This window comes from Penicillium cosmopolitanum (genome assembly GCF_028827165.1).
Source record: "Penicillium cosmopolitanum strain IBT 29677 chromosome Unknown utg000006l:49.0-5199605.0:1.0-5204138.0, whole genome shotgun sequence".
Classification (NCBI taxonomy): domain Eukaryota; kingdom Fungi; phylum Ascomycota; class Eurotiomycetes; order Eurotiales; family Aspergillaceae; genus Penicillium; species Penicillium cosmopolitanum.
Genome location: NW_026622676.1, coordinates 2,861,329 through 2,881,051, shown reverse-complemented (window position 1 = coordinate 2,881,051; position 19,723 = coordinate 2,861,329). Strand labels below are relative to the sequence as shown.

The following is a 19,723-nucleotide window of genomic DNA, read 5'->3' as shown; positions in this document are numbered from 1 at the left end:
GCCAGCTCACTCGTAAACTTGGATTGCTATGATTTGTAGGTTTGTAGCCCCGAGTATTGATTCTCCCTGACTAGAATTGATCGAAAATGAGTATGAAATAGTTGCACCACACTCCCGATGAACATTCATTCTCAGACCTTGGAAACTGGTAGTACCCTCAGCCGAAGTCTTACTAGATCGGGAACTTGATAGCCTGCCTACCTACTACTAGTATTACGAGTAAGTAATCTCAGGGCAAAAAACCACCCATCAAATCTTAGACCATTGAAACAAGAGAGCAACATTGTCGTGAACCTCGGAACTGGGGGAAATAGCCATTCAATGCCCAACGACTGCATACTAACTTGCTTGGCTAACGCCAAGTCCCAAATAGGTCGCAATTCTCGTTTGCCCCTCTTTGTTCTCCTCATTCTGGTGTAACTCACTAAAAGTATATTCTCATATGTTTCGGTTGTCCGTTTTCCCGGTCGTCGAATCTTCCGTATCAGATCCACACTATCTCTGCAGAAATCTCTTGGCGGACAGGGAGCCATGTTCTGCAGAGTGTTTAGCTTCATGCAACTCTTGGACTTACTGGATCAAACCCAATCGGCCCTCATGATGTAGTTAGACTGGAAAATACGACCCCAATTGCTGCTTAAGGGACATTTGCATACCTTTCCATCCGCAGTTGCCGCAAGGACTCGGGGAAAGACCTGCAAAGTACTTATGTGGTTTAAACCTCGGGAATTTCTGAATAGAAGTTCCACTCTAGAAATTACAGCTGCAAAATTGTACAGCTGCAGAGTGATGTCGCATGCCGAGACTGGCATTGACCCTGTTTGCCGATAGATGCAAAGGTCCTCGTTAGACTTCGGAAGATATTGTATCGATAACATCCCCAAAAACGTCAAGCCTGGTCAGCCCCCTTGCAGAATTCCAGATCGCTTGGAAGAATCGTGAATTCAAACTTCCACCGGAACATAATTAGCATTTATCACAACTTGGGTTGCACTCGCACTCAAAATCCAGAAGATTGCCAGAACTCAAAAAAGCGGCGCCTGCCAAGCGCTGAAACATCGGGATTCCGCTCGCGCTCCGCTGGCGCAATCTGACTAGATGTGATCGCCATGCTGTAAATCCTGAGTGGATTAGAGCCTGGCTTTCTTGGCCCAGGGCAGATCACCCGTTATCGTGGTGGACTTATCGAAGGCGATCCACTGTGGCAAAGGTCGTTTGCCGACACGCGGTTCCATTAGGAAGAGGCTAGAGCACACTGATTAATCCATAGCATCCACTCAAGCTCCTGGCCCACCCTTGAGCTCTCGTCGAAAATCAGGGATCAGGGGAAGGCGGGGAGAAGGATGGGATCTTCCTCCCGATGGAGCCGTATAGGGCCCTATGTAAATCAAAATCCATCCCCCTGAGATATGTGGAACCCGTCGTGTGAGGCTGTGAGGAGTGCGGGCTTCGTAAGATCTGATCTCCTTATATTGCGTACTCCGTATGAAGTACGGGGGATAACTTCAGCTTCAGCTCAAGTTAGATTTTGCCAAGGCTATTCTCAAATGGTAGACGGTTGCTGGTTTTTGGATCGTGGTCTTGGCAAGGCCAAGCAACTCTGATAGCGGTGCTCTTTCTTAGTTCAATATGTGTATATATTTTATGCATAGTCTAGATTTAGTTCTGCATAAAGGGTACTTGAAGTGGGAACACAAACAAGTACGGAGTACCGTTGGAGATGATCGGAATCGGCGTGATTTTTGAGACACTCATCTCGCCCTCCCTTAATTCCTTCCCTATGGCGGAGAATAGGTATGTACGTACATGAAGTCCCTCGAGCCTTGGTAATTGTTCGAATTTTTAAATAATTCTTCAAGGGGCTAGCGATATTGATGTATCAAGCATTTGAGATAAGGGGGCTGTGTAGTTCCGTCGCAGTATGGTCCATGCGTTTTATTGAAACAAGGCGCGCCGATCGGCCGTGGGGCTTGAATAACCCCCAGGCAGATAGATTTTGGGAATTTTTGGCTCCGGAATGATTCAGGTTTGTTTGAAAATTGAATTTGTGAATTTCTACTGGCTACTGTAAGTAGTAGGCTAGCGGGTTTTACAAGCACCTTGGCTAGTTTGTGTGTATGATTGACTTAACCAAAGACTTAGTTTTAGCTACGTAGAATGGATAGTAGTACATCTATTCCATAAATCTAGGGCTAATCCTATAAACAATTCCAATTGAATGGATAGGATCCTAGAAGCACGGACACGGGGTTCCAAATAGCCCCTTTGAACTACGAATATATGTGGTTTCAGGTTCAAGTTGGGCAGAAATCAAGAAATCCACTGTTTACATTGACAACCCGTCATCGTGATACTCATGCCGGAGAGGATGAGTTTCCAAATTCGGCGAGAGGCAGCAAGCAGGGTAGGTTTAAGCACCTTGTCACGGGGATATCGGTGAATTATCAAGGCAAGATACACGCCACCGACGGCAAGCCACGACGGGAACAGCCTTACGTGCAGCCATACGGAAAAAGTGCCTGGACAGCGTGGGTGGGGACCTGACTCGGGGAGTACGGGTGTGGCCAAATATTTTGACAGCCCAAAGGGCCTTGTATGTATGCCGACTGAAGATGTGGAGACATTTGGAGAAGATGTAGCCGGTCTCATTTCCATTTTTGGGAGAATTTACAAGTTCAGAGTCGTAGAGAAATGAAACCTTTACCCTCCATCACGGAGAGGTCGGGCCTAGAGCTGATGTCTAGTGGAGATAGTGAACCTCGATTCATAAAGTCAAACATGACAGACCAATCTCTGACTGGCACTTCATGCACGAGGAGTACAAAGAGGTTGCAGTCGGCTAGCCGACTCGGGATGACAATCGGCCGGTCGCGACAGCCAAGAAACGGGCATCAGTGGACCCCGAGATGCAAGTCTGCGGTTTCCTCGGGATGTCCTGAAAATGAGAATATCACAAAAGAGCGGAAGCCGAGGGCCAAGAACCGACGATCGAGAACCGAAAGTAAATACTCCGTAATACCAGCCATATTGTAGGGCAGCAGAAAAGGTTTTATCCGAATAGAAAACCTCCGATATCTCGATGGCGACAGCGCATATCATGCACTTGACTGGGAAGACGATCAGTGCAAGATGGTTATCCGTAAGCTGTAACCAGCCCGTAGCAAGAAGTGATCACCCGGGAGCTACCTGTCCGTGCTGGCTGGATAGCTTCGTGCATCGTTCTAGCACGCACGGTGGAGAACAAGACCCTCTCATCCAAATCCCAAAGGACGATGCAGCGGTAGACAGGACCACCCCTGTTCTCGGGGCCAAAGGGGGGCTTGGTGGGTCCACCATCGGCGCTCAAGGATTGGCAGCCTGAATTAGTTGTCAGTAGAGGCCGTTCGGCTGTTGATCATATCCACTTGGCGCGAACCTTGTCCCGGGAGAGGTCGAGTGCGCATTCTTGACCCTTAGAGGTCCACCTATGATGTCGCGGCCTGATGAATTGCAGATGCATTGGTCACATTAGTTTGCGGGTTCACACGCTTATCTGGGCCCTTGCAATGCATCGTCACTGGGCTATGCAATACCCCTAGGTGCGTCCCCTTTATCGGCGGCGGGACCAGCAAGGGCTATCGCTTTTCCCCTATACACCCAAAACGGCCAAAATAGAACATAAAGTAAAATCAATAAATTCCAATTCCTCCTTTTCCAAGCCGTCTACGTAATTTGCTGCCGTGTAAATGGAATTATTACCCCCTGAAACATCCACCAGCTGGTTTCTGGTGAGCTTGGCATTGCTTGACGCCGCCCAAGATCGTCATGGGCTGGAATAAACCCTATGATCGCTTGCCCACCCAATACTTGCTTTATAACCATGTGCAAAATTGTGTGGTCCTCGCCAAGCCTTGGCTTTCTCACGACCACTTGGTCTTCATTATGCTGTGACGCTTCGTATCCTGCAAGTATATCCACATCTGCGGGATATCGGGACCTTCATGGCAGAGGCATCCCGATCCAATTGTACTCCCGACCAAGGAAAATATGAATCAGGACCATTCTCGTGGATCTGACTTACCTTGCTACTTCAATGCAGATCTTTTCATAGTCGATATGTAGGACACGCGTATACTCACACTAGGCTAAATCCCAATCAGGTAATGGCATTTGACTCGGAACTTTGTACGCCAGGGCATGGATAGTTTACCCGGAACCCCTACACAGAGTAGAAAAAAAACGCTGCCTGATGGTGATATCTGTAGTTTCTATTTACATTGAGACAAGTGTGTCGTAAGCCCTCGAGGCTGTGGCATAACTATAAGGTTTGAGTAGCCACTGTAGTTGCCTTATTCCTAGGGATTGGCGTACAACATCTAAAAACAAACCACAAAGCCTAGAATTTCTCTCCGCTGATCACACTCCTCCATCATCGAAGGAGCAGCATCCGTTTTACCGTCTTTGTCCGATCCTTGCCACCTATCAAGTCTACATCTGCCAAGGGGACCACACTCCCCATTCCCTAGGCTGAATCCACAGTGGAGTAAGTAGATGGCCATGACTCCCACATGTAATATGGGAACTGTTAGTAGTTTTGAAGCTAAGTTATCAGGGGCGTTGGGCTGACGTGGAGATACAAAAGCGCCTTACCACGCACGCCATTCTTCGAGAATAGCCAAAACGTTTTTCTTCCGACTTGACAGCTCTAGAGCAGGTGGTTCGAACCATTCTATTACTTGTCTAGATTTATTACATCTTCAAAAGGTTATGTGAGCCTAGACTCTGCTTTTAAGGTTTTAATTACACATACACAATGTCCGGCTTCAAATCTGAAGACTCTCTCAAGGAGCCTACAGTTACCGCCTGGTCGGTCAACTCTAGCCCTAGCCTGTCCCCTACAGACGAAAGGAGACTCCCAACACCATCGTCCGATTCTATCAACCTCGAAGGACAAACAAAAACGCCACCTCCCTACCATGTCTTCCCTCGATCCCGTAAATTGCAGATGGTCTGCATTGTTTCCCTCGCCGCTATATTCTCTCCGCTATCCTCAAACATCTACTTCCCAGCCCTCAGCGAAATTTCCAGAGTAAGTTGATGACATCTCATCATTTTTATCATCACAGTATCTCATAATCTGCTCCATAGGAACTGGACATCTCGATGTCCCTCGCCACCCTCACCGTTACAGTATACATGATCGTTCAAGGTATTGCACCTAGCTTTTGGGGTTCCTTTTCCGACGTCCTTGGCCGACGATCAATCTTCATTGGAACCTTTATTGTTTATATGATTTCCAACATTGCATTGGGTGTGTCAAAAAATTATGCCCAGCTCATGGCGTTTCGGGCAATTCAAGCAGCGGGTAGTGCTGCCACAATTTCTATCGGTATGCTCCCCGCCTCCTTCACATTCCAATGACATTTGCTAATCCTGCTCCCCCACAGGTGCTGGAGTCATCGGTGATATCACCACGTCTGCTGAGCGTGGAAGTCTAATCGGGATCTTCGGTGGAGGTAAGTTGCCATGTGAACACTGTCTACAGTGGAGCTAGACTGACAGAAGTAGTACGCATGCTTGGCCAGGGAGTTGGCCCAGTCTTTGGTGGTCTCTTGTCACAGTACCTAGGATTCAGGTCTATCTTTTGGTTCTTGACTATCCTTTCTGGATTAAGTCTTTTCTCTATTCTATTTTTCCTACCAGAGACTTTGCGAACGGTGGCTGGAAATGGAACCGTCCCGCTGCATGGCATCTACAAGCCTTTTATCTACCACTTCACTGGTCAGAAGGATGCAGACCCGAACTCAGCCCCTTCGGGCGAGAAGAAAAAGGTCACTTTCAAGACTGTCGTCGCTCCTCTTGGATTCCTTGGCGAAAAGGACGTTTTCATCACACTCTTCTTCGGTGCCATTGTATACACCGTCTGGTCAATGGTCACATCCTCAACTTCAGATTTGTTCGAGTCTACTTACGGCCTCAACTCCTTAGAAGTCGGACTCACCTTTCTCGGAAACGGTTTCGGCTGCATTTCAGGATCTTATACCACAGGCTACTTGATGGACTACAATCATAAGCGAACTGAGCGCGAATACTGCATGGAGCACAACCTGCCTCTCGAAACACGCATCACATCCAAGACCCACTCCGACTTCCCCATCGAATACGCTCGCATGCGCAACACTTGGTGGATCACTGCGCTTTTCATTGTTTGTACAGCTGTGTACGGAGTCTCGCTTCGCACCCACCTCGCTGTCCCAATTATCCTCCAATACATCATCGCCTACTGTGCCACCGCTATCTTCACAATCAACAGTGCCCTCGTCATTGACCTCTATCCCGGTGCCAGTGCTAGTGCAACCGCTGTGAACAATTTGATGCGGTGCCTGATCGGCGCTGCCGGTGTTGCCGCTTCTCAGCCTCTCATCGATGCCATCACAGCTCAATTTGCATTCCTGTTGTTGGCAGGTATTACTCTCTGCATGGTTCCGCTTCTTTCTATTGAGATGCGATGGGGCGCTGGATGGCGTCTTGAGCGAACAGAGCGACTTAAGCGAAAGGAACAGGCTGTTTAATAGCCTCAAATCAAAACAGCATGTCTTGAACAAGACCCCCCAAAAAGGAGGCGTATTGTCTCAATTGAGTTCACAGCCTTTCATGACTTAACGACCTGGTGTCTTCAGCGTATTTCCGGATTTTTTGGCCTTTTCGTTCTGCATTATCTGTTCATCCTTTGGCTTCAATTCTTTCACATTATCTTTGCATGTTTATAATTCCTCCATAGACAGTATAGAGCACAGGGCTATGTCCTAAATCATTGTTTGGTTACCCACTGGCTAGCAGCAGCAGTAGTATTGGTAGCAGTAGCAGTATATTGCAGGCTGAGCCTCGATCAAATATGCTGCAGCACACTTTCCTCTGATTGGTGCCTTTCTTGGCTTCCGAGGTAGGATTAGATAGTTGGGTCGAGGTCCAATTTTCCCAGTGTTTTGACTTTTGTTTTCTTCCCGTTGTCGCTGCCTCTGCCTCCTCCACACCATCGCCAGAAAGATACACCGTCTCGCTCGGTTACTATACCTAAGCCGTGGTCATAGCTTGAAGCCTACGGTCCTCGAGTTGCCCAAACTCGCGAGCTAATGCCATGGCCTCCAACACCGAGTCCAGGATCGCGGAAGATGGTGACTACGACCCCGAAGCTCTGATACTACACGAGACTGCCCATGAGGCTACTCAAGAACCCCCCAGGGCGTCGATGGACTGGCATTCTATCCCAGGGATGGTCCTTTTGCAAACAAGTGGGAGCGATTTCGTTAACTATGCGAGAAACGAATGGCCCGACCTAGCACTTCCATGGGACGACGTGAGCAAAGCAATCGACATCTCTTGCCGCGCAACTGAGCTCAGACATGAGTTAAAAACAGCCTACAAGAAATGGTATAACATTCTCGTTGAAGGCTCTCTGGCGAGAAACCAGGTGATGAAAACAAAAGGCGCACTAAGGGAATCTACGGACCAACTTGAGAAATCCATGAAACAACTGAGGGAGAATATTCCAAATGCTCACATAGAACATCCGCTGACACAATTGGTTCGAGACGAGCTTGATGCAGTCCGATCCATGTCGAATCGTACCCTCGCTTCAAACGACCCTTTACCATACGCTCCTTCATGTCCCGCGAACAGGCGACCCAGTCGAACCTACACAGGCATGGATGACCCCATCATCCTTGCCGACCTTGCAATAATCGACCATCACATTGGGCTTGGCCTCCCGCCCGAATCTGCAGACATGGCTCTTGGTCGCCTGAAGGCAAAAGGGGGTGACATACTCTACGACGCATTGCGCCGAAATGTGAACCTTGGTATCATAACCGTCGCAGCCTCCGATGCGTTTCCTGAAACAGACAAAGATGCGAGCATGCTGGTGGCACTTCGCCATTTGGTTAACTTGGAGTTCAAGCATTACACTGAAGTCGATGCGACGCTTTCTCGGCTTGTCCGGAGATTCGGCGGTGGAAAGGATACGGACTAGGAGTCCATACTGATGCGTGTCCAGGGTATCCTGCAAATGGTGCTGAGCGGCTCAGAAAAGACAGCCAGCTCAGCAGTGAGCAACAAAAAACGTCCTGGAAGCCCGCTAAAAGGAGACCGTCCACAAAAGGTTGCGAGAAACACCGAAGAAGTATCAGATACGATCCCGCCTGACCCACCACAAGAGCAGACTGCCGTGAACGATAGAAAGCGTCCTGGAAGCCCGCTAGAAGGAGCTAAACACCGAAGGACTCGAAGAAAATCACAAGGAACATCGAATACAACTCCAGCCAGCCCACCACAGGAGCACAAGGACCCATACATTGCTTCGGATCTCGCAGTCATCTTTCATAATGATCTTCTCGGTTTGCCGCCCACTGCCCCGGAGCTAACCACGATGCGTCTCAGAAAGCGACTCGGCGCGAAAAGCACCACGATGCTACTGAGTCTTGTGAAACAAAAGAAAGTACAATGTCTTCCCGGTCATTTCGTACGAAACGAGTATGCCATGGAATCCATCACGGAGGTGATGAAGTCGTCCGACGGGGCTGAAACTTTCCGCCTGGGCCTCGAGCTCATGTATGGAATCTTTGACGAAACAGACACTTGGCTTGACATCATGTACCAAATCCGGGAACTCGCATCAAGTAATGACGCTGGATATCAAGCTGCAACCTAGCCAGTGGGATCCGACCTCTCATGCATGTCCTGGCTTCCATGTTTCTATGTCTGATTTCGTATCCAGCGTTCGCCTGTATCTAGCAGGACTTTTTGTGTGTCGATTGGCGTCAATAACTGTCATGCCAGTACATGGGGCTGATTTTACTCGCAAAAGCAAAGATCATCGGCAGTAACGTACGTGATAAAATATCGAAATGTCAATCAAATCTCCTCTCTATTCTCTCTTGCTTCAGCCTGGTCGATATACGTTTCACAGGGTTCCACTGTTCCAGTACAGGCGTTTCACTCCGACCACGGCGAAGGTCAGGAAATTGCCTCCCCTTATCTTGCTCCATAGTCCCGCTTGAAGAGCTCTCGAGTCGTTTGCCTGGGATACTAGTAGAAGCTGGGAACGGATCTGGGATGTTGAGAAGAGATACTACTAGTATCATTGTTCAAGTAGTTCAAGTTTGTTTTGGTTGACTGGCCAGGTGACTGACTTACTGGTCCCGCAAAGGAAGCGACGAACCACGAACCGTCAGTGTATACGGCAGGAACTCACCGGGAAGGCAGGAAGGTACGACTCAGCTTTAGAGATCAATCAGTACTGGTACTGGTATTGGCACCGGTGTTGGTATTGGCATTGGTGTTGGTATTGATATTGATATTAAAGTAGTTGGTGACAGGAGAAGCCCCAGAGCAATATCTAGCACCAAATGCTACTAACACTAGTACCAAAGGACAAATGGGCAAGGCCACAAAGCATTGAGCCCCCGCCGCAGTAGTACTAGTTGTAAGCCCTGCTTTGCTTTTCAATCAGGCACAGACTAGACCCTCAGGCTGTCCAGGTGATTTAACCGGTGCAGAGTAAGTCCCCACTATTTCGGACATTTCTACTCCGGTCGGCTCGGGGCCCCGGATATGTTTCCAGAACATCAATCGACTCGGAGCTGACCTTGCATACACTGGCAGTAGTACCAGTACTAGTAGTTCTCAATAGTACGAGCAGTGGCACGTCAATTGTTAAGTTGAGAGCTGCAGTCCAATTGGCATAACATATACCCACTGGCAGGTAATAAATAGAGTATTCTCGGGCTTGCGGTAGTATTGCTATATGGTCTAATGGTGGTCCAGTATAAACAACCTGAGGATAAGCGGATAATTAGAACGGTCTATTTTTGTCAGCAGATTCAATTCACAACGGCTAATGCGCGCAAGCTAATAAGCAGTGCTACCAGTACTGCTAGTACTACTCTAGGTACCCTGTGACCCGGAGTCAGCTGCGATAGGAGACACCGGACACCCAGTAAGGAAACCAGCGCCTATTCTGCTTCTCTGGACTAGGGTCGGCAATTGAAATATACCTAATAGGTAGTACTAGAGGTACTAGTAATAGACAATTAAACATTAACCTGCAAATCCAATTCGAAAACAAACCCTGTCCCGTACCCGACAGACCACCAGGGTAGACCAGGCCCGAATGCGGCAATGATGATGATGCTTGCCCCACGGCCCCTCCACCGGACCCCAACACGCCGGACTTGACGCCATTCTTTTTCTGCTTCCCTTTCCTTTCTTCCTGTCGTCAAGTTCTCTTCATCTTCATTCCTCCATCTTGTTCTCCGTGATACCCCTCTGTCATCCTCTGTAAGCTCTATCCCCTCCAGTCAACGTCTCTCTCCCTCCCCGCTGCATCTTCCCTCTTCTTCCGGTGCCCCGCAGCAAAGCTAACTTTCTACGCTTACAGCTTTGTCGACTTTCGTCATGCCTGGATTCTCGCAGGCTACTGAGCTCAGCTCCTGGAAGGCTCTCCAGGAGCACCACACCACCCTGGGCCGTAACATCGTGCTCAAGGAGTACTTCGAGAAGGACCCCCAGCGCTTCCAGAAGTTTAGCCGCACCTTCAACAACACCGTGGATAACTCGGACATCCTCTTCGACTTCTCCAAGAACTTCCTCACCGAGGAGACCCTAGGTCTTCTCGTGAAGCTGGCCAAGGAGGCCGGTGTTGAGGAGCTGCGTGATTCCATGTTCCGTGGTGACCACATCAACTTCACCGAGGATCGCGCGGTCTACCACGCTGCTCTGCGCAACACCTCCAATGAGCCCATGGAGGTTGACGGCAAGAGCGTCGTCGAGGATGTCAATGCTGTTCTCGACCACATGAAGGAGTTCTCCGAGCAGGTGCGCAGTGGTGAGTGGAAGGGTTACTCTGGCAAGAAGATCGATACCATCATCAACATTGGTATCGGTGGCTCAGATCTGTAGGTTTTCCCCTTTTTATGTGATAAAAAGTATAGTGTTTTTTTTTTGAAATGCACCGTGGCTAACAATGTTGTTAAACAGCGGCCCTGTCATGGTCACCGAGGCCCTGAAGCCCTACGGCCAGCCCGGCATGAAGCTTCACTTCGTGTCCAACATTGATGGTACCCACATCGCCGAGGCGATCAAGGACTCTAACCCCGAGACCACCCTCTTCCTTATCGCCTCCAAGACCTTCACCACCGCCGAGACCACCACCAACGCCAACACCGCGAAGCAATGGTTCCTGGAGACCGCCAAGGACGAGGCGCACATCGCAAAGCACTTCGTTGCTCTGTCCACTAACGAGGCCGAGGTCACCAAGTTCGGCATTGACGCCAAGAACATGTTCGGCTTCGAGTCATGGGTTGGCGGCCGTTACTCCGTCTGGAGCGCCATTGGTCTGTCCGTGGCTCTGTATATTGGCTTCGACAACTTCCACCAGTTCCTGGCTGGCGCCCACGCCATGGACAAGCACTTCCGCGAGACTCCCCTGGAGCAGAACATTCCCGCCATCGGTGGTCTGCTGAGCGTCTGGTACAGCGACTTCTTCGGTGCTCAGACTCACCTGGTTGCTCCCTTCGACCAATACCTGCACCGCTTCCCCGCCTACCTGCAGCAGCTGTCCATGGAGAGCAACGGTAAGGCCATCACTCGCTCCGGCGAGTACGTGAAGTACACAACCGGGCCCATCCTGTTCGGTGAGCCGGCCACCAACGCCCAGCACAGCTTCTTCCAGCTGCTGCACCAGGGTACCAAGCTCATCCCTGCCGATTTCATCATGGCCGCCGAGTCGCACAACCCCGTCGAGGGCGGCAAGCACCAGCGCATGTTGGCTTCCAACTTCCTCGCCCAATCCGAGGCTCTGATGGTTGGCAAGACCCCCGAGGAGGTCAAGGCTGAGGGTGCCCCCGCCGACCTTGTCTCTCACAAGACTTTCCTGGGCAACCGTCCCACCACCTCCATTCTGGCTCAGAAGATCACCCCCTCCACCCTGGGTGCTCTGATCACCTACTACGAGCACGTTACCTTCACCGAGGGAGCTATTTGGAACATCAACTCCTTCGACCAGTGGGGTGTCGAGCTGGGCAAGGTCCTGGCTAAGAAGATCCAGAAGGAGCTGGAGACTGACGGTGAGGGCGGCGGTCACGATGCCTCTACCAGCGGTCTGCTGCTTGCATTCAAGGCGAAGGCCAACTTGGCGTAGATTTCCTTTTTCCCGGTCGATCCGATCATCCAGGACGATGGGGCTTTGACGAGCAACGAATGATAATTGTTATAGGTTCATGCCTAGTATGAGTATGTGAAAAATAAATTGAATCAGTTTCTTAACCATGTGTTTCGTGTTTCTATCCGAGTAATTCATTCATAATTCTCGATATCAAGTAGCTACTACTAGGATAAAATCCGGGGTTGAATGGTGAACTCCCATGGTTCACATGGCCTACCATGGTTGGTTGGCTGAGGGGACCTCGGTGGAGGCCAAATGCCAACTAGACTAATCTGCGGCCAGAAAAACAGACTCCGTGTCTCCTCCGCGCCACGTTCTACACTCCTGAGAACAAACCAACCTGGAAGACCGGGGAGGCTGGAACACATCATGAAAGTCATGCCTTCCACACCTCGAGTCTCTAGTGCCGTCGCACTGCTCTCCATCGCTGGTGCGCTGTTACCCTCCAGCGCGGCAGCGGGGGACAGCCGTGGCGACGGCGGATACTCACACGGCCAGGAAATCCCCATATCCTGCCTGAATCGAACACTGTGAGTTTGAACCATGAATCATAAACAATCCAATCTGTCCACCTTCCAAGGGAAACGATTGCTAACCATTGAATGCGCTTCTAGGGACGGAGAACATGTATGCGCCGTAGCCCTCCTGAAGCTCTAGAGGCCAATCTACCCCCAATATCAACAAAACAAGCAATTGACAACCACAACAGATCGAAGACAGTCTGGGTAAACTCCAATACGTACCCTTCGTAACATGCAATGAGACATCCCGCCCTCTCTCAATCCACTACGGCGTCCCAGAAACAATCACCTGCACCGTCCCCGCCCTCTCAGACACACTATACCACCTATTGGAATTCTACGTGCACTCCGACGTGCCCATGACCTGTCGCGTACCAACCGCACCCCTAACACAATCAAGCGCCTTCTCCAAGGACTCCGACTCCTCTGACCCCGAGACCAACGAAGTCGAATCGAACTCCCTTTCCGCACTAAACGACAACGGCCCACCCTTCACACCCATAACAATCGCTCTACAAGGCACACTGCAAAAAAGCCACCTCCACATCTGGACAGACATGAACATGCTAATGCACAACATGGCCTCGGACCCAGCAGCCCAAGACGATACCTCGAACGCCCAAACCCGTCAACCCGGGTACACAGTCGCCGGCACCGCATACTCAACCCCCGAATTCGAAGCAGCGTTAGCAAAGATCCAGCTAGATGAGGACGATAAGGCTGTTGCGCTGGCGCAAGCCGCGCGCGAACCTTGGACACCAGGGCACGGGACGAAGGTTGTTCGCGGTGAGCCGTTGACGTTTTCGTTCCATGTTGCGTGGGTTGAGGGTGGTGCGGGGATTGGATGGCCTGATCGGCCAGAGGAGTATTCGTTCCTGGGTCCTGGGGGTAGGATTGTTGTTGAGGGTGGAGGCGGGTCTGGGTTCTTTGCCAGTGTGTTTTTCTTCCTTATGGCTGCTTCAGTTGGGGCTTTGGGGGCGCTTTATTGGGAGAGGAATCGGGGTGGATTGAGGGGGAGGTCGGCTTGGAAGGGGGATGGGATTTTGGGCGCTCGTCCTTCTAGTAGTAGGAGTAGGTCTGGTGTGACTTTTGGTAATGGGGGACGGATTAATGGGTATGGTGGGTATACTGCTTCTGCTGGGAATGGGAATGGTGGTGCTGCTGGTGGTGGGTATGGAGGCTTCCCTGGTGGGAAGAAGGATTGAGGGAGTGCAGTGGGTGATTTGTACTATATTCATGATTATACATAAATTGTACTGTATCTTCTTCATGGCCTTGAGCACATACACGGGCGTTTGATGTTATAGAAGTTCAAGTCAAGATTCAATGCATTCCATATCTATCTGATGTAGATGATCCACGGCAAGCTGGGGTAGAAGAAGAAAAAGGAACTTTGCAAATAGTTATACATGTATCAATCAACAAGGTCCACCTATCATAGATAGTAGACATCTCACACGGAATGGGATATCGACCCCGATTCCCATCATCCAGTACAAATCTCAGTATATACAGCGTCCCAAGAGGAAACCCATCTCACCAACCCTGCGTCTGCATCCGCTGGATCTTCTTAACAGTCTCCTGGAACGAGAACTTGAAAAGTTTCTTCCACCGCATCCGCTTCTGCTCCTTCCGCACCGCACCCTTACGCTTATGGAAGCGCTGCTCAAACGATTGCGCCTTGATCTTGTTGGTAGAACAGGTGATTTGCAAATTGCGAATCGCAGCAGCGAGGTCGACGCCGCGCTCGGGCTCGACGTGAATTTGTCGGCCTAGGGTTGGTCCTAGCTTCAATTCCATTTTGCGTGAGGCGAGTTGCTGCGCCATGCGTTCCTGGTTGTGTTTGCCCGCGCTGGCGCTGAGGGAGGCGACGTTCTCGGAAACGGAGTCGTTGAGGCCACGACGGCCGCGGCGGTTGGCAGCATCTGTGGGTGTGCCGCGGTTGCCTAGGTCGAGTTTGTTGAGGATTTCGTCGAAGTCTGAGGCAGAGTTGGCGTTTTCTTGGGGCTTGGGAGCGGCTGCAGGGGTGGTGGGTTCTGAGGATTGTTGTGTGGATTGTTCGGATGGGTTTGAGGGCGTTTGCTTAGGCGGTTGGGAGGGGGTACTTGAGGAGGAGTTGTATCGGAGAGTGCTGGTAAGGAAGGATTGCTGGAATCGAGGTTGTTGGTTCAGCAACCATGGAGTTGGCCGGGCACGGAGCCCACGGGCCAAAAGTCGAATGTCCATTGTTGTAGAGAGCACTTGTGTCTTTTTGCACAAGGGCAATTGGGTGAATTGAGCTGTTCCTTTCCTTCAAGAGGTGGATGTGATGGGGTGAATTTGGAGTTGGTCGCGAGAAGCGGAGCGGATCGATTGAAATTGTAGATCACGTGCACCTCCGCAGCTTTGAACGCCGTGGAGCATTCACGCTTTGGCTACACTGCAACTACACTACACTTTTTTTTGTTTACATGAAATTCCGAATTGCAAGATCTTGCCGAAATAATCTTCCATTCATGTCTTCCATTTCGATCGCAAATCTCCCGCGCATGAGCCGTGAGGCTCTGAGCGCCCTTCTCACATCTACCACCGCATCCGATAAGCTTGCAATCATCGATGTTCGAGACTCTGGTATGACTGATGCTTACGCCTCCTATGATCAAATTTGACCTGTTTCGCTGACTTCAATAGACCATATTGGTGGCCACATCAAGTCCTCGATTTGGGTCCCAACCTCCTCTCTCGATGTTCGTCTGCCAGAGCTACTTCGCACTCTCAAAGACAAGGAGAAGGTGGTTTTCCACTGCGCTCTTAGCCAGCAGCGCGGCCCCTCTTCTGCGCTCCGCTATGCTCGTGAGCGGGAGCGTACTATGGGCCCTGAGGAGTACCAGAAGCAAGAAGTCTATGTGCTCGAGGGCGGATTTGTTCAGTGGCAGGAGAAGTATGGCAAGGACGAGAAACTGACAGAGGCATATGTCGAAGATATCTGGCAGGAGTATTAAGAAACTACTGGGTGCTGCTCCTGAGCTTGCCGTTCCGTCTTGGTCGGTACAATTATTTTTGTCATTATTCCCTTTTTCTGCTGTTATTGTAACAGTCAAGACGGAACGGAGATATCACTCTATGCTTTATGAGAAATGAACACTGTGACAGATTAGAAGATACGACATAGATCACTTGCAATGAAGACATGACAGATGCGTTTTGTTCTGGATTATACCAAGGACAAGGAAAAATCCAAAATTTGCGACGAATACTAGTAGTACTAGTAGTTCATTAAATGTAATAACTTGAGTTATCCAATATATTATAATACATTTCTATGTTCTCTCCATCTTCATTATTGTACAAAGTCGGTACTAATAGATGACTTGAACTATATTCAGGGCATTCCAATACCTCCTCCAAATCCAACAGGACGCCTCTGGCCTTCATTCTCCGGAACAATGGTCATAACCTTATAGATCTGACCCATAGAGCCGCCACCCTTCTCAATCAATCTCTTCCAGCCGGTTTCCAGAGTCTTTCTGTGCTCCTCATCCTTGACCTTCCGAAGAAGCTGCTGCATACGCTCTTCAATTCCCAATGCTGAAAGGAAGTCGCCCTGATCCACAGGTCCGTGAACCTCAACGCCTTCGCTCCCCTCTAGAGCAGCTTCGGCAAGAGCAGTAAAGTCAACGTCAGCACTGACGTCAACCTGGCCAGGCGATGACAGGAATGGCACAATCTCATGGTTCTGAATACCACGTAGAGAATTGATTGGAATAGTGGAGGCAGTGCCGTAGTCCATGATCAAAGCTGCTCCTGAAGGTGTCTTCTTAACCGGTTCTTGGGCATCAGTCTTCGCGGACCGGGTAGGTGCACCGTCGCCACCGATACGACGGGCGAAGTCTGCGGCATAGATGCGGCTCTCTGGGCTGACTTCAATCGTTGAGCCAGGTTGTGATTTGAGCGCGCGGTAGCGCTCGGAGGCCTCGGGGATCACGAGAGAGTTGGGGGTCGAGGCCGTCGCCTTGGTCAATTTGAATTCGGGTTCGCCCTCAATGTTTTCTTCAACAGCCTTGGGGTTCAAGGTGACAAGTAGCTCTCGCCACTGAGGGGTGTTAGCAACCTTCAATGGCTCATGTAACTTCTGCGGTCCGGTCGGAGTCATGATTTCCTTGGGTTGCGGTTCGTTCTCGGGAGATGGGGGGACAGATTCAAAGGCATGGACGGGAAGTGCGTCGAAAAATTCATGTGCAAAGATGAAGGGGGTCTTTCCTTCCTCTGATAGGTAAAATATTAGCCAATTACTTTCTCCATAGATACTGCTCTGCCTTTTTGACTTACCGTGTGGCAACAAGCGAATATCCTCTACCCAGATAATCGGCACATCAAAGTATTTGCACATACTCCGGTGACCGATATCCGTCTCCTCCATCGCCACCTCTTCGCCACAAAGGGTAGACTTTTGGAGCTGTCGCAAAGTCGGACTAGCCTCAACGAGATATATGGCTTCAACGCTCGAAGAGAAGCTCTTGAAATTCCGGAATGTCTGTCATATCACCGGTTAATCTCACGCTCTTCGATTAAATAGAACCGAATGCAAAACCTGGTGCTTGACAACTTACCCGCAGCATATCATCCATGAGGGTCCCCTTGCCCGGACCAACCTCCATAAGTTGAACACCACTTCTCGTCCGGCCTTGAGCCATCCATTCCGCAATTGTCCAGATACCGATCAACTCGCCGAACACTTGAGAAATTTCCGGTGACGTGACGAAGTCACCGTGTTTACCAAAGACAGCTCCACCTTCCTGAGTGGTGTAATATCCTCCTTCCGGTGATGTCAAAACTTGGCGCATAAAGGCTGAGATGGGGATAGGACCTGTGACCTAGATGCGGGTTGTCAGTATACGTGCCAAGGTATTTCCGATTACCAAGCAAGACTTACCTTCATAGCACTAGCCAGGATACGTGCTAATGGCGTCGACCATTGTCTTTGTTCGAATGTTGAGTTGTATCGACGTGGATACGTCGATAGTACCGAATTGCGAGACCTCCGCAAGGCATGCGACGCGATGCGCCTGGCGGCGGGATTCATGCTTAATCAGAGCTGGTGAGCCCTCGCTGAGTTTTCTGGAGCAGGAGACAACCAGAGAGCGAAATTCCAGCGCTTGGATTTGACAATTGCGGTCGAGCTAAAGGCACAGGTCTAGAGTTCATTCGTTCTGCTGTTTCTGCTCCGCAAAAGCTCCGCTGCACGTGATCTTATCTTTATCGGCATTGGATTTCTTTACATCCTACCTTCATGATGGGAAGGGTTCCTATGGCATCAATTCCAAAATAATCATACAATTCGTGATATAGATAGACTAAGGATTTAGGACAAATAGTACATTGAGTCTGAAGGCCGATAGTTCGTTTTGGAGGTATTACTTCAAGCTCGAACAGCCCTCAATGGCGCCTCCGACCTTGGTTGTTTTGCTGTGTATCCACCATCATCTGATCGCTGTAAAGATTTGACTGCGGCAGGTTATAACGAAGAGCTTCACCTTCTTCGCCGAAGCCGAAAGTTCCGTCTTGCACCTGCGGTTCTGCGCGGCGATTACGGCGATTGCGGTCGGCCTGTTCCCGAAGGTTGTTAAACGAGTTTTGCGTGTTGACATGCGTAGTGTCGCCGCCAACGTTCAGCCTGAAAGTTAGTTTCCGCCCGTCCGCCTATGGTACAAATGTTAGCCTGAAATTATAAGTTGTTCGAGAACTGCTTTGGGATCTTACCCATTGGTTGTCAAAGTTTGCGACTGTGTTCTCCGCAATTTCCTTCTCAGCATAGGCGATCTCTGCCGTGACAGCTGGCGAGTGACTGATGACACGGCAGCTAAGCATCGGTCCAGTCCTGGCCTCCAAAGCAGATTGGATATCTGCGGCAGATGTCCCTGGGGAGAAGTTGCTCCCCACCACAATGAATGGACCCGAGGCGCCCTTAATCGACAGGCCACTCTTTGCAGCTTTGGTTTTGGGATGAGGATGAGGATTGGCATCCCGTGCATTCTGGACAAGAGAAAGCAGGTGCTTAGAGTGCGGGTGTTCCTTCTGAGTCTTCTTTCGCGCGGGCTTCTCGCGTGATCGTGCGGCTCCGACAGTCGCAGGGGTCGGGTTGGTCTTAGCTTTGGTCTTGTGTTGAGGCTGGGATTGTGGCTGGCTCGTCCGGAATGAGGCCGATGCGGATCGCTGAGAGTTGCGGGAGAGCTGTTAGAGAATTGAACGCGTGGATTTGCGAGCACAGCTGTGATCATACCTTTAACTTGCCCGGAGCTGCGATGCGACTAGCCAGGCTACCGGGCTTCGCAGGCTGTGCCCTGCCCAGTGCGCCGGAGCCTGAGCCTGAGCCTGGCGCACTCGCTCTGCGTCCCTTCTTGTTCTTGTCCTTTCCGAGAATTTGACTGGCCAGTAACTCATTCTGTTTCTTTTGGCGATCTGAAACGCGTCAGGGACGGGGTCGTTTTCCCAGGGCCGGGCACTAGGATGGGGATGAAGGATTACCGGATTGGATGATCTCGTCAAAGGAGGGACCCTTTGGAGATGGCCCCTTTGGAACTTGCTTCTTCGGCGGCATGATGACTGGGTGTGAAGATGCGAGTGTGCAGAGGAGTTCAAGTGGGGAGTGGGAGGGAGGAACTTTGGGAACCTTAGAACTTGAACCTTAACCTCAGCTCTCGGCGCTTTGGGTGGAGCCGGGATCCGCACGGCCTACAACACTCCCGATGGTAGTATATCGACCCTTTTTCGTCCTTTTTTTCTATTCAATTTCGGTAATTTTTGGCATATTTTTATTCAATTTTTTTCCCTTTTCATGAACAATGAGCGGATTGTATCTAGTAAGTATTAGTAGATACTAGGTAGCGCCTGGCATTCAATCTAAAACTATTTATGTTTGACTACCACCACCACTACTAATAGTACCGTGTCATTTTGCGGTATACGTCGGGATTAGAAAGCTCCTACCCATTATCCCATAATCTGCCCTGATGTGTGAATGTAG

General features: G+C 50.2%; 7 protein-coding genes across 7 annotated transcripts; 4 read left to right on the top strand and 3 right to left on the bottom strand.

The window, feature by feature from the left end:
- Positions 1-4,774: 4,774 nt before the first annotated feature.
- N7509_005601 (MFS transporter) lies at positions 4,775-6,551 on the top strand (the record flags this gene model as incomplete). The annotated part of the gene is made up of 4 exons (XM_056630238.1): positions 4,775-5,068; positions 5,128-5,368; positions 5,427-5,495; positions 5,548-6,551. Coding segments are annotated over 4 exons (1,608 nt in total), but the record flags the coding sequence as incomplete, so codon positions are not given.
- Positions 6,552-7,117: 566 nt separating this feature from the next.
- On the top strand, positions 7,118-8,686 carry N7509_005600 (uncharacterized protein; the record flags this gene model as incomplete). Its single annotated transcript, XM_056630237.1, has 2 exons — positions 7,118-7,972; positions 8,033-8,686. The coding sequence occupies 2 exons, from the start codon at positions 7,118-7,120 to the stop codon at positions 8,684-8,686; spliced, it is 1,509 nt and encodes a 502-aa protein (XP_056489539.1).
- A 1,728-nt stretch (positions 8,687-10,414) lies between these two features.
- Positions 10,415-13,925, top strand: N7509_005599 (glucose-6-phosphate isomerase; the record flags this gene model as incomplete). The annotated part of the gene is made up of 4 exons (XM_056630236.1): positions 10,415-10,931; positions 11,014-12,171; positions 12,604-12,729; positions 12,920-13,925. The coding sequence occupies exons 1-4, from the start codon at positions 10,432-10,434 to the stop codon at positions 13,923-13,925; spliced, it is 2,790 nt and encodes a 929-aa protein (XP_056489538.1). The 5' UTR covers positions 10,415-10,431.
- A 331-nt stretch (positions 13,926-14,256) lies between these two features.
- Positions 14,257-14,946, bottom strand: N7509_005598 (mitochondrial 37S ribosomal protein bS21m; the record flags this gene model as incomplete). The annotated part of the gene is made up of 1 exon (XM_056630235.1): positions 14,257-14,946. One exon carries the CDS (start codon positions 14,944-14,946, stop codon positions 14,257-14,259), a length of 690 nt encoding a protein of 229 aa, XP_056489537.1.
- A 269-nt stretch (positions 14,947-15,215) lies between these two features.
- Positions 15,216-15,701, top strand: N7509_005597 (phosphatase YCH1; the record flags this gene model as incomplete). The annotated part of the gene is made up of 2 exons (XM_056630234.1): positions 15,216-15,330; positions 15,391-15,701. 2 exons carry the CDS (start codon positions 15,216-15,218, stop codon positions 15,699-15,701), a joined length of 426 nt encoding a protein of 141 aa, XP_056489536.1.
- A 380-nt stretch (positions 15,702-16,081) lies between these two features.
- On the bottom strand, positions 16,082-17,543 carry N7509_005596 (S-adenosyl-L-methionine-dependent methyltransferase MidA; the record flags this gene model as incomplete). The annotated part of the gene is made up of 2 exons (XM_056630233.1): positions 16,082-17,215; positions 17,310-17,543. 2 exons carry the CDS (start codon positions 17,541-17,543, stop codon positions 16,082-16,084), a joined length of 1,368 nt encoding a protein of 455 aa, XP_056489535.1.
- Positions 17,544-18,135: 592 nt separating this feature from the next.
- On the bottom strand, positions 18,136-19,297 carry N7509_005595 (uncharacterized protein; the record flags this gene model as incomplete). The annotated part of the gene is made up of 4 exons (XM_056630232.1): positions 18,136-18,399; positions 18,460-18,912; positions 18,980-19,158; positions 19,225-19,297. The coding sequence occupies 4 exons, from the start codon at positions 19,295-19,297 to the stop codon at positions 18,136-18,138; spliced, it is 969 nt and encodes a 322-aa protein (XP_056489534.1).
- Between the last annotated feature and the right edge of the window lie 426 nt (positions 19,298-19,723).